General features: G+C 35.5%; 1 protein-coding gene across 5 annotated transcripts in view; it reads right to left on the bottom strand.

Moving 5' to 3' along the window:
* Positions 1-1,610: 1,610 nt before the first annotated feature.
* Positions 1,611-14,072, bottom strand: part of LOC135214382 (sulfotransferase 1B1-like) — a 36,652-nt gene continuing 24,190 nt past the window's right edge. For 4 of the 5 annotated variants that reach the window (XM_064248628.1, XM_064248661.1, XM_064248645.1 and 1 more), the window contains exon 9: positions 9,888-12,516. In XM_064248628.1, coding sequence (XP_064104698.1) covers positions 12,383-12,516 — 134 coding nt within the window. In that variant the 3' untranslated portion in view covers positions 9,888-12,382. Of the gene's footprint in view, positions 1,831-9,887; positions 12,517-14,072 lie in introns of those variants that run through there. The other variant, XM_064248636.1, reaches the window with a different exon arrangement.

Raw genomic sequence — 14,072 nt, 5'->3', positions numbered from 1 at the left:
TTATTGGGAAGATTTGCAAGCCTAGTGAGACTGCATTAAAAATCTTGGGACATGATCGAGTATTGCATTCTTAAATTATGGTAACTTTTAGTTAATACCTAACGCTGTCCTGTATCTAAGCACTGTGGTGTGAAATGACAACTGGAATATGTCTGCAGCAACAGTTAGAAATGAGAAATATAGATGTTGTTAGATTGTGTGATTGTCTTCCAATGAGACAATTAATATAATTGTATTTAAATATATTTGAATTCCAAAGGAGAAAATTTAGTAAACTGTGCATTCTAATCTCTCAATTCTTAAATGCCTTAATTTTAACTTGTCCTGAACAGTACACATAGTATGCAATTACAGTTGAAGGCAAGTGGCATTTGTTCTTATGTGAATACCAACCTTATTTTTCATATAGATGTATTTCTTGGTGTGGATTTGAAACGATTGTTGTAAGGGGGTGGTTCCCGGACTCTCCTGCCATAAACCAGCACTCTTTCGTTGTGGTTTATTCAAAACATCAGATGCTTTCTTCCTCAACTGCCTTACTGAAACTTTTCCATCTTTTACTGTGTATGGAATTTATTTTTTTGTGCCCATCATTGATGTGAACAAAGAAAGCTTGTTCAAAGGTGTGAGACATGACCAAATGTGTGGCAGCTTTATGTCCTGTGTTGAGAATCTCACTTTTTTGTTCATTCTGCAGGAAAGGGGCTGCAGGACCTACCCATCTCCCTGTATGGAGGGTGCTGGCATGTCCCTGTTGCAGTGGAAAAGGCTTGACAACAAACTGAGGATGACCGAGAAGCATCTCCCTGTGTCTTGTTGAGAGAGGCAATAACTGCTGAATCATTTTGGTCCCTTCTGCTTCTTTTCTTCTGGCTCACTGCAGAGAGGATGTACGAGCAACCAACAGATGCTCTCCAACAGTGGTGGTCCAAGTGTGTGCGCCAGCTCTCCTCAGTGAGACCCTAGCATGTGCACATGGTTTGTTAGCAACTACCCGTTTTGTTGCAGTTCAGGCATGTCTGCATCATAAAGTACCAGGAAACCCAACTTTTGCTGCCTTGTTAGACCAATCTGTGACTAAGGGGTCACTGTTCTTCAGCAGCTGCTCAAGTTGCCATTCCAACTACAAATCTCAACCTAACTGAGCCATCTGAAGCAGTCGTCCTGCCTGTGGGAGATACCACTTCGGTATTAAACGGGCTGTGCTGTAATGGTACTTACTGTTCCTGCTTTGGCATCCTTTCTTGCTGTAGTGTAGGAGAAAAACTTATGGACTGAATGTGTAGAAACAGAAAAATGTACTTGCATCTTCTTCCCCTCATTTCTTCTGCCCTTCTTTCTCCTGTAGGAAGTAGTAGTCTTGGATCCTCTCTCACAAAAGTCCTATCAGACTTTGAATGAGTACCTTCCCTCTCTGAGGGTTGGTGGCAATGTTTTTTAAGTTGCGGGTGGGACATCCATCCTAGTAAGAGTTGACATGAGAGGTTTCTAAGCATGCTTATGATCTCATGTCTCCCTGTTCCTTCAGATGTTTGATGACTGTTATAGACTTTTTTTTCCCATAATTTAGCAGAGGGTACATGGAGTAGAGTTGGCACTACCCTCTCGTTGGATACATTTCTCCCATTTTGAGTGGAGAGGGCAGCTATGTTGTACATGGTCCTCTCTGATCCTACTTGCTTTAAGGTTCTGAGAGCTCTGAGCATAACTGTTATGGAGAAATTAGATCATATGCTTACTATGTTAGTATTCTTCAAGTGTATGGATTGTCATTTTATCTAGGCGTGCTTCATTAATCTTGCTTCCTTGGTTAATTCTTAATGTATTCTCCTGTAATAAAAATAAATCCCAGTCACTTGCTGGGAGAGCCTTGTATTCCAAATGTTCTTCCATCTAAACTAGGATCATCTACAGTTCAACAGATTACATAAAAATGCTGTATATAACAAATATCAAAGCTATCATCCAGCTATCTACTAAAAAGATGTTCATCAAGGTTATGTCATAGAGACAACTTTAACTAAAGTGGATGGCTGAAACTGTAACTAAACCACACTCAAAGCACTAAATTACATTAAAATCAGTAATAGAAATGTTTCACTTAATTGGATGAGCAACATGACCAGTGCACAAGGAATGATCCTGTGACAAAAATACTGTACTGCAAGGAACTATTAACAAAACTTAATAACACTGACATCAAAATATATGATGCACTAAAACTATTATATTCCCTCATAAAAATTTCAGTATCAAAATACAGTATATGAAGTATTAGTATGAGAAGTCAAATTATAGAAATTAGGCCATACACTCTACATATTCAAATACCCACTGCAAAGCAAAATCTGGAATAAATTTACCTAAACAGATAATTGTTCATACGCGAACAAACTCTGTCTTAACAATAGGATAATTTCTAGCGCCTAGCTGGATCCGGTAAAAAAGTAGATGAAAGCAAGGAATCTTGTGGTATCTGGCAACGGATGCGTAGATCGGATGAAGAGTGGTCAAACGCCGAACATCTACGCCAGTCTTTCTTTACCGCCTTGGGACGAGAGTTGGGTTTTTTCCTCTCTTGGCCTTTTTCCCGGTTTTTGCCCGTTTCGTTCCTTTAGTGTGTTTGTGTGTGTTTTTACCTAATAGTATGGCTGCTTCTGCTCCATTTATAACAGATACTCTGTGTTTTCTGTGAGTCAAGTGATGAACTATACGACACCACAACATTAAAATGTCAAATGTGGTCAAAACCATAATGCTGAATCCAAAGTGGTCATTTTTTAATCTATTCAGTACAGTAATACTAAGCTCAAAATAATGCAAGGTAAAATGGCGTGTCCTTATATGAAGCAAATTTACAACAGAGAAGGGGATTGAATGGCCCATCCAAAGCTTTACAAAATAGTGGCTAAATATAATTGATAACAATGAAATAAATATTAATAACTAAAGCAATACATTAATGATTTCAAAGAAAACAATTCAAAATTCCTAAGATAAATTTTAACAAAATATATAAAAAATTCCTCATACCATATAATTTGAGGAATCTACCAGACCTGAACAAATTCAAGAAATTAACAGGAAGCTGTAATAAACTTCAAAAATTTTTTGCCCAATACTGAATTGCCATCAAAACCAAAATATAATACAGAAAAACAAGTCTATTAATGAGATGAAACTAAGCAAAACCAAAAGTCAGTAGATGAGATTACATCTTGCCTAGTAAAGAAAAACTAAAGACAGAGGAAGGAACTTACAAAAGAACCACTGGATTCGCAGACTCAGCGATTCGCGGAATTCTCTGTAGAACCTATCTCTATATTATTCATAGCAAAACTCACCCATTCACAGATTTTTCTGTAGAGCAGTATTCTGTATTTTCATATTTTTGTGACTAAATACTGTACTGTACCTACCGTACATATACATTTCATGATAAAATAATGATTTACAGTACTAGTTTTTAAATAATATTAAGTTTAATAAGGATAAATAAAAAATTAAATAAAAATAATAATTCTCTCTCTCTCAGAATTTTTATGTATATATAATATGTATGTTTATTTGCTTTTGTATGATAAATGATTTACTAATTCCAAATATTAATATTAACATAAAAATATCAATTCATTAAAGAAAATATACTAGTGAATTAGCAAAATTTTAATTCAATATACATTCTTTTCCTGAAAGGTTTGGAACAAAGGGGGAGGTGCTATCTGTCAAATATGTCAAATTACTTGACATAAAATAGATCAGAAGGGTAGAAAGTGTTGCCCTTTCAAGGATGTGTAAAATGTGAGAAATGGATGGATGGATAGAGAGATAGATAAGACAGATAAAGGGATAGTAGTTGATAGAAAGATATAGATTAATAGAAAATAATAATTCTATCTCTCTCCCTTACTGAGATGAGAGAATTTTTATACTTACGTAATGTGTATATTTGTTTTCTATGATAAATAAATGATTTACTAATTTCAAATAATAATGTAAACAGCAAATTATCAATTCATTAAAGAAAATATAGTGAATTAGTAAGATTTGGGCTAAATAAATTTTTTCCAGTGTCCATCAGCGAGGGGGGAAGGTGTTACCTGTCAAATATCTTGACATATTGGCCACAAGGGTAGAAAGCGTTGCAAGCGTTGCCCTATTGGTGGTCAAATATATGATGTTGCCCATTCATTGCTCTCTCTCTCTCTCTCTCTCTCTCTCTCTCTCTCTCTCTCTCTCTCTCTCTCTCTCTCTCTCTCTCTCTCTCTGTTATTGGCTATGTATGTAGTACAGTAGTACCTCGAGATACAAAATTAATCCGTTCAGAAGCGCCCTTCGTATCATGAGGTTTTCGTATCTTGGACCACATTTTACATGTAAAATGGCTAATCCGTTCCAAGCCCTCCAAAAACACCCCAGTAAATTTCATAATAAAGCTAAATTGACCTATAAACAATGAAATACTACAACAATTTGGACCATTCAATACCTAAATTAATAGCAAAATGAAAAATAATCTGTAAATAAAGTGTATTAGTGTACACGGTATACAAGAAATACTGTACGTAAAATGTGGAAGCTTACCTTTCGAGTGAGGCTATCTCCGAAAGTGGCGGCAGAGGAGGAGGAGGAGGACAAACGATTGCACTTTATGAAAAGCGGCTAGAACATCCTTAATTTCTGCCGTTTTTTTTTTTTTTTTTTTTTTTTTTTTTTAACTTTTTTTTTTTTTTTTTTTTTTTTTTTTTTTTTTTTTTAACTTCATCACCACTTTCAACTTTCTGTTTTTTTATCACTTGGTTCCCTTCCTTTTTGCTTACAACTTTCTGTTTTTTATCACTTGGTTCTTCCTTTTTGCTTACTCCTGCTAATGCTAAAGGCCTCTTTAAAAAATAACGATCCAAGGAAGGTTGCTTCTGCCTACTTTTCACAATGTTCCTGAAACGACTCAGGCAAACGTCATCGAACTGCGCAAGCATACGACCTGTGTGAGCCTTTTCGGGGTATCTTTTTTTTTCTATAAACGCATAGTGTTCATTAACGGCTGCCCGTCTTGATAATTATCTACTAATTGTTGCACCTCATGACTCTGTTGGCCCTGGTGTCCATCAAAACCCTGTTCAACCAAATGCTCTCTCTGCAACTGATTTGGGTACTGAATGTTCGGCTGCTGACCTTCAACATAAACTGAAGTGCCTTGATTATACTGGTATGAATGTTGTAAATGATTAGTCAACACCCTCTGTTCAGCAGGGAGTGGAGATTCTACCAACCTTGCAAAGTTTCCAGTTATCCCATGAGAGAGACCTTGATCACTTATCCCATGTGAGAGATCTCGGTCACTTATCCCACGAGAGAGATCTTGGTCAATCATATCATATATATGTCGTCACTCAAGAGGTGCTCTTCTTTTTCCATTTTCTGTGAAAAGATATGAGAAATTTTTTTTAAAAATACACATTGACGATCCCGAAACGAATACCACGTGCGTACTATAACAATGCTGGTACCGAGTGGCCGAGGCACGCCACCACGTACATAGATGCATGATGGGAGGGACGCTGGCCAATAGAAGAGAAGGATTTCATGGCTGCGACTAGCATCAGGAACCAATGGGAGAGCAGGAGGATGGTGGCGAGTCCAATAAGTTGGCGGCGCGCGAGTTTCAAAATTGCTATAGGTGGTTCGGGCGAATCTCGGACTTTACAGAAACCTTTCGTATCTTGAAAACTTTTCATATGTAGAGCCATTAAATTTTTCGTATTGGCTTTCGTATCTCGAGTTTTTCGTAAGTTGAGCCTTTCGTATCTCGAGGTACCACTGTATATATCTTTAAGGGTAATATGTTTATGATGATATATAATATAATTTCAAAGATTAATACAGTAATAGGATAATAATTTAAAGTATATTTGATGTAGGATGATAGTTTAAGTATACATTTGGTATTTGAACTTTCAAGAAATGCAGTTATAAACCTTTGGGGGGTTAACAATTTGTGGGGGTCTGGTACGTAGCCCCCACAAATACAGGGGCCAGTGTGTACACTTAAGAATATGAAGTCGCACATTAAAAAAAGAAGTACTGTACATGCATTCGATAAATGCTTGGATAACAAACTAAATACTGTACTATCTGGTTGATTTGACTTACTGAAAAATTAAGCTGTAAAGCCAATTAACTGGGCACTTTCAGCCATTAGTGCATAAGAAAGTGAAAATTTGGACAAAAACAAAGCAATCAAAAGCACAAATACATATCAAAATAATTATGTGTAAATGGGTAAAAACTTCAGCAAAGCATTAAACCAAAATTACCTGACTATCCTTACCCAAACTTCCAAGTCATATAATATGCAACAGGAATATGAACTTACTCCAAACAAGCTTGAGACTGCTTATTCTCCATACTGGATATTATGCTGAAATGGAACAATCAGCCAACCAACAATACATACATACTATATATATATATATATATATATATATATCTATTATATATATATATATATATATATATATATACACACATATTATAATAAATTTAATAACTCTCACATAACAATTAGATAATGTGACTAACTTTACAAATGAAAATAACAAAGACCTACCAAAATTCTCTTTAAGACACAGTGAAATGGTTAAAGCCTAATACAATACATATCAGCAATGATTGAATGACAGCTAACTTTGCCAAAATACTTACTGCCCCATATATTTGCTAACATGCTATTATTTATACCAAAAAAGTATACTTGTACTACTTACTATCAAATATATGAATAGAATTTGTGCCAAATTAACACTAAAATGTTTAAACAAACAACCAAACGAAAAAGAAAGCTGATCCTTTTCTGTCAGTTACTTTGTTAGACCTTTAATTAATAGTAACAACATAGCTACATCACTCTATTCATTCACATAATTTTCAAACATCCTCATATAAACATTACTGAACAAACTGTATTAACACAAGAATCAAATGTTGTTACAATAAGAATCCAGTAAGTTAACAAAGCATACAGTAGCTTTCTTGCATTCAAATGCGCTGTTCAACGAATTGAACTGCACTCAATTTCTAAGACTCCACTGCTGTTTATCTACATGGATATGATAAGGTAATGCAAATCCTTCATAAGATACCAAATCATAAAAAACTGCACATACTATCCACACCAGGTACTCAACCGCTCTTAAAAAGTTAAAAGTTAACTGTTCTAAAATTATTACGAAAGCTAGGGCAGATAAAAGACTAAATGCATCTTTCAGCATATCAAATGTACAACTACAATTCAACGTGAAGGTACCCTTCCACTGTGATACGTACACAACGTATCATACTAGGATTTGTACTTCACTCTAAAAATCAAATTTACTCCACACCACAAAAGAAATGTCAACCATATGATCCCATTTGATGAAGTATTTTGTCATCAACATCTGCCATCTGTCAAGAGTTTTATGAAATATTTGATAGTAAACCTCTGATCACTTTCTCATCATGAAGAGAATATGATACATTTCTGTTAATTTCATATGTAAAGTTAAAGTCAAGATGGATTAGTATTATGATTTATAATGGTAAGATGCATTCTTCTGCTACACAAAACTAGGTTTGTTTACATGTTAGCTGTAGTGTGGCTCAACTACCAACAGGCTTCTCGTTTCTAAGGTAAATATGTGATGCTGAAATTATAAAACTTACTTTTTATTTGGCATAATTCTCAGCATGGTAGTTCTGTTTATCAGGAAGATGTATTTATTTACACTTAATAACCGACTGCCACATTTTAACTTTGCCTGCAGCTTGAACTTAGTTTTCTTTATAATTTCATGCATTTTTTTTAGTTATGAGATACAGTTGACCCCCGCTATTCATGGACTCATGATTGGCGGACTCGCCTATTTGCGGATTTTTCTATGGATGGAAAATTCCTCTATTTGCAGTATTTTTTGCTGAGAAATATTCACAAATTACGAATTGCATTTTCATATCATTTTCATAACTAAATGCACTTTTTGTGATAAAACCATTAGTAAAATACTCAAGTATAAGCATTAAGGTTTTTTTTTTTTTATCTATCGAAATAGGCAATTCTAAGCATTTTTGGAGGGGTTTTAAGTATTCGCAGATTTTAGCCATTTGCGGGGGCATCTGATACCAATCCCCCAGGAATACGGAGTGTCTACTGTATATGGGGGTGAAGCAGACAATGGCCCCAACTTGTCAAGTTTCACTAGTACAGACAGCCCCTGGTTAAAGGCGGGGATTCCATTTCTGGTTGAGCGCCATTAACTGAAAATTGCCAATAATTATGGTAATAAATGGCATTTACATGTCATAAGTACCAACAAACAGCTAATCGGCACCGATAAACCACTTACTGACGCCAATAAACCACTAGCCAACGCAGATAAACTGCTTACCGACGCCAAAAATCAGTTACCGTTGCTGAAAATCTGGTTAACAACGTCATTAGCCGAGTGCCATAAAACTGGAATGCAGTTAACCAACTCTGACAATTGAAAGAGGCCTGCCTGTATATCACTAGTATAAACAATGAAATATTGTCTGACCCTGATTCAGAATCTGATTAAACTATTGATGATCCTGATCTGGTTGACTGTGATGATGATGATGATGATTATGGTAATGATGATGGTGCCCCTGCACAAACTCTGTGTGATTATATTGCTTTACCATTCACATGGGATAAAGTTAAGTCAAATGCTAATAATTCCATTGTTAGAAATTTGCAAATAAGATCAAAGAAATAAAACTAGGGTATAAAATGGGAATTTTGCAACTTATTTCCTATTTTGTCATCACAGTACAGTACAGTATATGCTTTTAATTAACAAAGTATACACTGTGCAATACTGTACACAAAAAACCAAATTGTGCAGTAAACTGTATATAAAAGATGTAGCAAAAATTCAACACTGAAATTCTCTCTCTCTCTCTCACCTGTGAGTAATGCTGAAACTGCTTACAGTGGCTGACTTGAATTTTTTTTTTTTAAAGAATAACCCAGAGAGAGGAAGAGATATTGTACTGTATAGTTTATCTCAACATGATGCATATGTGTACATATACATGCACATACACATGTATGTATTCACATACTTGCATACACAGATTGGCCAGTCTATACCATATGTGTTACTTCATAATTTGTTCAAGTTTTTCAGTTCACTGGTATGTTAACTTCAGAAAAGCTTATTCAATATTAAAATAAATAAACTTGGAACAACAGAAATATTTAAAAATCAATGAGGTGAAAAAAGAGCATTAATCAATATGCTGCTTCAGCTACAGTTACACTTCTCCAATGCACTGACAGTGGAATGTGTGCAGCACACCACCTTTGTTTTTTTCTTTTCAAATTTTGGTGATCAATAGTGGGGTGCATCTTCAAGTTGAAGCTTCTTTGATGCCAGGAAATAATAAGCTGATTTCTTATATTTAACCTACAATTTTCTCTTTATAATTTTGAATATTTAAGCACCAGGAATTCACTGTCACCATTGGCGTTACCCACTGGAGGCTGGGAAGAAAGAGCGGAGTGAGAGGGGAAGGACTCTAAAGTAGCACCCAATGAAAAAACAAAATTTCTGACAAAGCCATGACTCATCTCAATTAGCCACTCACAGGTTATAAACAAAATTAACTTTTATTTTACACTGCTGGTTGTAAGTCAATAACACAGAATTTCATAAAAAAAAGCTTCTAGCCCTCCCAATTCTGCTCTTCCAACTCTCACTTCCCAAACACAATTCCTTGGTCTATAACTCTACAATACCCCTTTATCAGTGTGCTATATGAATTGTTAACAGCATTACCATCATATTCTGTCACCCACACTGCATTACAAACCAAATGGGAGGATTTTTATTTTTTGTATATATATATTACACATATATTGCATGGAGTTAATACTGAGCTGCAGATAGAACACAAGCAAATAATTGAGGTGATACTGTATTTGGATTTTAAAAACTATACCTCGAATGAATGCTTTGTCATTTTTTCCGGAGGAAATATCTGTTTGTGCTGCAAAACCATCAAATAAATATATAAGTCTATGATAGCTAAGCAGCCGCCTTTACCTCAAGTATCACCATATTATCAGTGGACACAGTAACTTCCAGGGATATAAACGTTTGTTGCAGTTGAAACTGCAATGAACTCACAAGCCTACCACTGAATTCACAAACCTAACAAAAAAAGACATTTACCTAAGTGAGAATAGCTTTATATTACTGTATATACACCTGGGGGATGTTGAGATGGACAGTCCCCCTCTCCTACTGCCATAAGTAAGTGGATGCCTGTAGTACACTCTTTCAAGTGTCCCTCCATAATTCCTCAAAGAAGTACAATAACACCTCGACTTAAAGGACTTCAACTTATCATATTTTTGTACTCATCAGCAACATTATTATGATGACTTTACACTAATTTACTATTTTAAGTGTAAAACATTTTTGACAAATCTCTAGAACCGTGTTAAGGGTATTATAAAAGGTTAGTTTAGGCTGTGAGCTTTGAGGAATTGCAGTAATACATTATTAAATAGTTATCTTGAAAATATGCAACTGCAGGCTATACTATTACCAGACTTTGTTACTTATCTGAACAGCAAACCCACAAAAGTAACCGATACTGTGGGGGGGTTTCCTTCACTCTGCAACAGGACTGTCGACCTGTTCAAAGCTATGTGCTTTGGGCTGGTGACAGCCCACTGTTCTTCACACTGGTTTTCAACCCTGGTATCAGCTTGGGCCATTCACAGGATATACTTGCTATATCACAACTACTCCACAGACTACCTACTTTATTTTGTTGTGACCTGGGGAATATGATAAACTTTGGAGAAATCAAATGTCTCACACATGCATGCAGCAGGCAAAGTACCTGGACATGCTCATAAACATCGGAGCAGTGACAGTTTTTTCCTTGGACTCTCATGTTGGCAATCTCAGGGAGGTTACAGCGCAGTTTCTGTCTCAACAGGAATGACCAACTTGGCTTTGGTAGCACCTGTTCTCCTTGGAGAAGCTTGTCCCACACGGGCAACTCTCATCTCTAATTTCCACAGTGGCAATGAAGCCGCACTGGTCAGCAACAAGTGATCCTCCCTTTCAGCTCATGTGCCTGAGAGATCAAAAAGGATCTTGTTTGATGGCTGGATCACGAAAACCTCCTCATGAGAGTTCCCTTGAACTCTCCACCTCTAGAGATGCAGCTGTTTGCTGATACACCAATAGAGGTTGGGGCATACACCAGAGCAGCGTGTTTGCTTCTGATGTGTGGGCAAAGGATGAAACTTATCTCCACATCAAAATGCGAGCAGTGTTGCTAGCCCTTCAAACATTCCAAGAACGTGTGATGGGTCACGGTAGTGTTGATCAGTAACACCAACAGCATAGTGGCATACATCAATAAGCAGTAGACCTATATGTAACCAATTAATGTAATTCTTTTTGCCAGATTGAACTAGTACCCTTCTTTTGTATCATCTCTTCATCGGGTTACCTTTGGTTTTCAGAGTTTCCTTTTTACAAGCGAGGTCCCAGGCACTTCTTGATCAGTGCCTTATGCTATCACTCCTATTATTCTTTGTTTTGAGGCGTAACATACTGATAAAGTACACTACAAGGAGCACTGCAAATGTGGAAAATTAATATAAATGTATTGATGGTGTACACCAACATCAAAGAACATTTTCTATCTTCTCTAGTTTCCCTTTTTGTTACTAATGCAGATAGAAGCCAACTATGTGCTATTAAATATTTTGGGGTAGAGTATAAGACATAATGGTACAAGAAAAATTACCAATATTTAGAAATGAATAAATCACACATTAATCTCTTTGCAGTCGTAAGGAGCTACTTATAAGCTAAAATGATGTTCATTCCTGAAAATATTGAGCTTAGAAAACTGTTTTAAATTTTATTAAACTGAAAACATCTTCACTTTTCAGTGTGAAATGATTACCTTAAGAAACAAGAGCTAAAATAAATTCTAGAGCAAAAATGTTCAGAGACCTTTTCTAGGAGGTTCCTCATGTTTGCCATGCATTCTTTTTGCTGGTGCTCTTTGAACCTTGACTCCAAGTATAACTGAAAATAATGAATCATCAATAACCATGATTTGAAAGTGTGGCCCAAGTAATGTTTCTGCTTACCTGTGTCAACCTGCCAAGTCAAACCAAACAAGACTGTACTTCCTTCTACAACTCAATATATATTACCTTTCATCCAGGGATATTAAAATATATGTACATTATCAATCTAGAGTTGTAAAGTTTTATACATAAAGTAGCTATAAAAGTTTTATACATATATGTAGTAGCTTTAACTTACAAGTATTTATACAATCAGGACTCCACATCAGCATCACTTATTTCATATGTAAAGCAGAAGTCGCTGTTGGATAAGTTCCTTTTTTCCCACTCTTCAAAAGCAGAAATTTCCATCTTGGTTAAACGAGCTTTCCAGTCTCCCACTTTACCTAAGAACATACCAGATTTTCATTACTTTTAAGCCATATAAACATCATCATTAATAAAAGACATGTTAATCTCCATAAACTTTAGACTCGCATTACAATACCAGTTTCGAATCTTTTAGTTTAACAATAGTTTAAAAACTCAAATAGCATTCAGCTTTCTACAACATCTGTCATCAGAAAATATCACATTCAATGCGCTTTTAATATACTAGACAGGTATCATTTCACAAGTTCACTTCAAGAAAATGTTTAATAAATACTCTACCCTGTGATAATTTGAATAACTTTGTCCATGAAATTTTGAAAATTCAAGAAAATTATTCAACAATCTTATTATGAGGAGGTAAATCTGATAACAATTATCATGGAATCTGTACAAAACATTACTGAGTTAAATTGTTCATGAAATTATTACATAGGTATACACACACACACTACATATTAAAGGAGAATTAAATAATAAAAAGTTGTTCATACACAGAACAAACCTTTGGTCTTAACAAAAGGACAATTTTCCAGTGCCAGCTGGAAACCAGTTAAAATAATCAAAGATTGTAAAGCAAGGAATCTGTGGCATCTGGCAACTCATGCGTAGTGAGGTGGAAGCTGGTCACCGACCGGGCTTGGTACCCATGACATTTCAGTCTATCTTTGACCGCCTTGAAGAGTAGTCACTTTTGGGCTCTCCTTCCCAAGCCAGTTTCTTTGTTAGCCCCCAATTTATTTGTGCTTTCATACAAATTATTGTGTTAAAACTGCATATGCTGAAATGTATTGACACTGGAATAGCAGAACCAGCCCAAAAAGAGCCATTATTAGGCTCATAGATATGGATAAACTAATCCTTTATATAATAATAATAACTGGAATGGCAGAAACAATGTTCTAATACTTCTGTGAAACTATAAATATTACTAACACGTATACAGGATACAGTAATCATCTGCAACCACTAAATTTGTCTCAGACTTAACATTTCTCTCTATATTTACAAAACATCTCTTTAGTTTTTTTTTATTACTACGTATTTCATTTTAGAGAATGGCAGTCTCTCCTAGCTATGAGAGAATCTTGACAATTAGTTGGTCTGTCTTGTTAATAATAAAAATAGAATTTTAATGTATGCACAGTTAAACCTCTTAAACCAGCATTCTTTGGTCTGGGAACTAGCCATTGTTTGACTCAATTTAGATGGTGGTGTGCTTTGTTGTACTTTTTATGACAACATTCAAATGCACTGAGTGATCACTGGAATTCATTCTTTATTTTTTTCATCTTGTTACCCTCTACAATAAAAATAAATGACAAAGAAAAAACTAATAAAGATGTGACATTTATCAAGATAGTAAATTTAAGAGATGAAAGTCACTGATAATATTCAGCAGATTCTCAGAAAAGTTAAAATATATGAGTGGTATCAGAACATAGCCAAGTAGTAGGCTAAGTCAGCAATAGGCTAGATTATGTTTACACAAGGCTTCATTTTTTACGGGTGTATTCTATATTCTGGGATTTCCTGTGGTCCAGCTGTGGCCTGGTCCCAAGGTTCCTGGATT

The sequence above is a fragment of the Macrobrachium nipponense genome, chromosome 19, assembly GCF_015104395.2.
Source record: "Macrobrachium nipponense isolate FS-2020 chromosome 19, ASM1510439v2, whole genome shotgun sequence".
NCBI classification, from domain to species: Eukaryota; Metazoa; Arthropoda; class Malacostraca; order Decapoda; family Palaemonidae; genus Macrobrachium; species Macrobrachium nipponense.
Note: the sequence above shows the minus strand (reverse complement) of the source record. Positions and strands in the feature narration are given on the sequence as shown.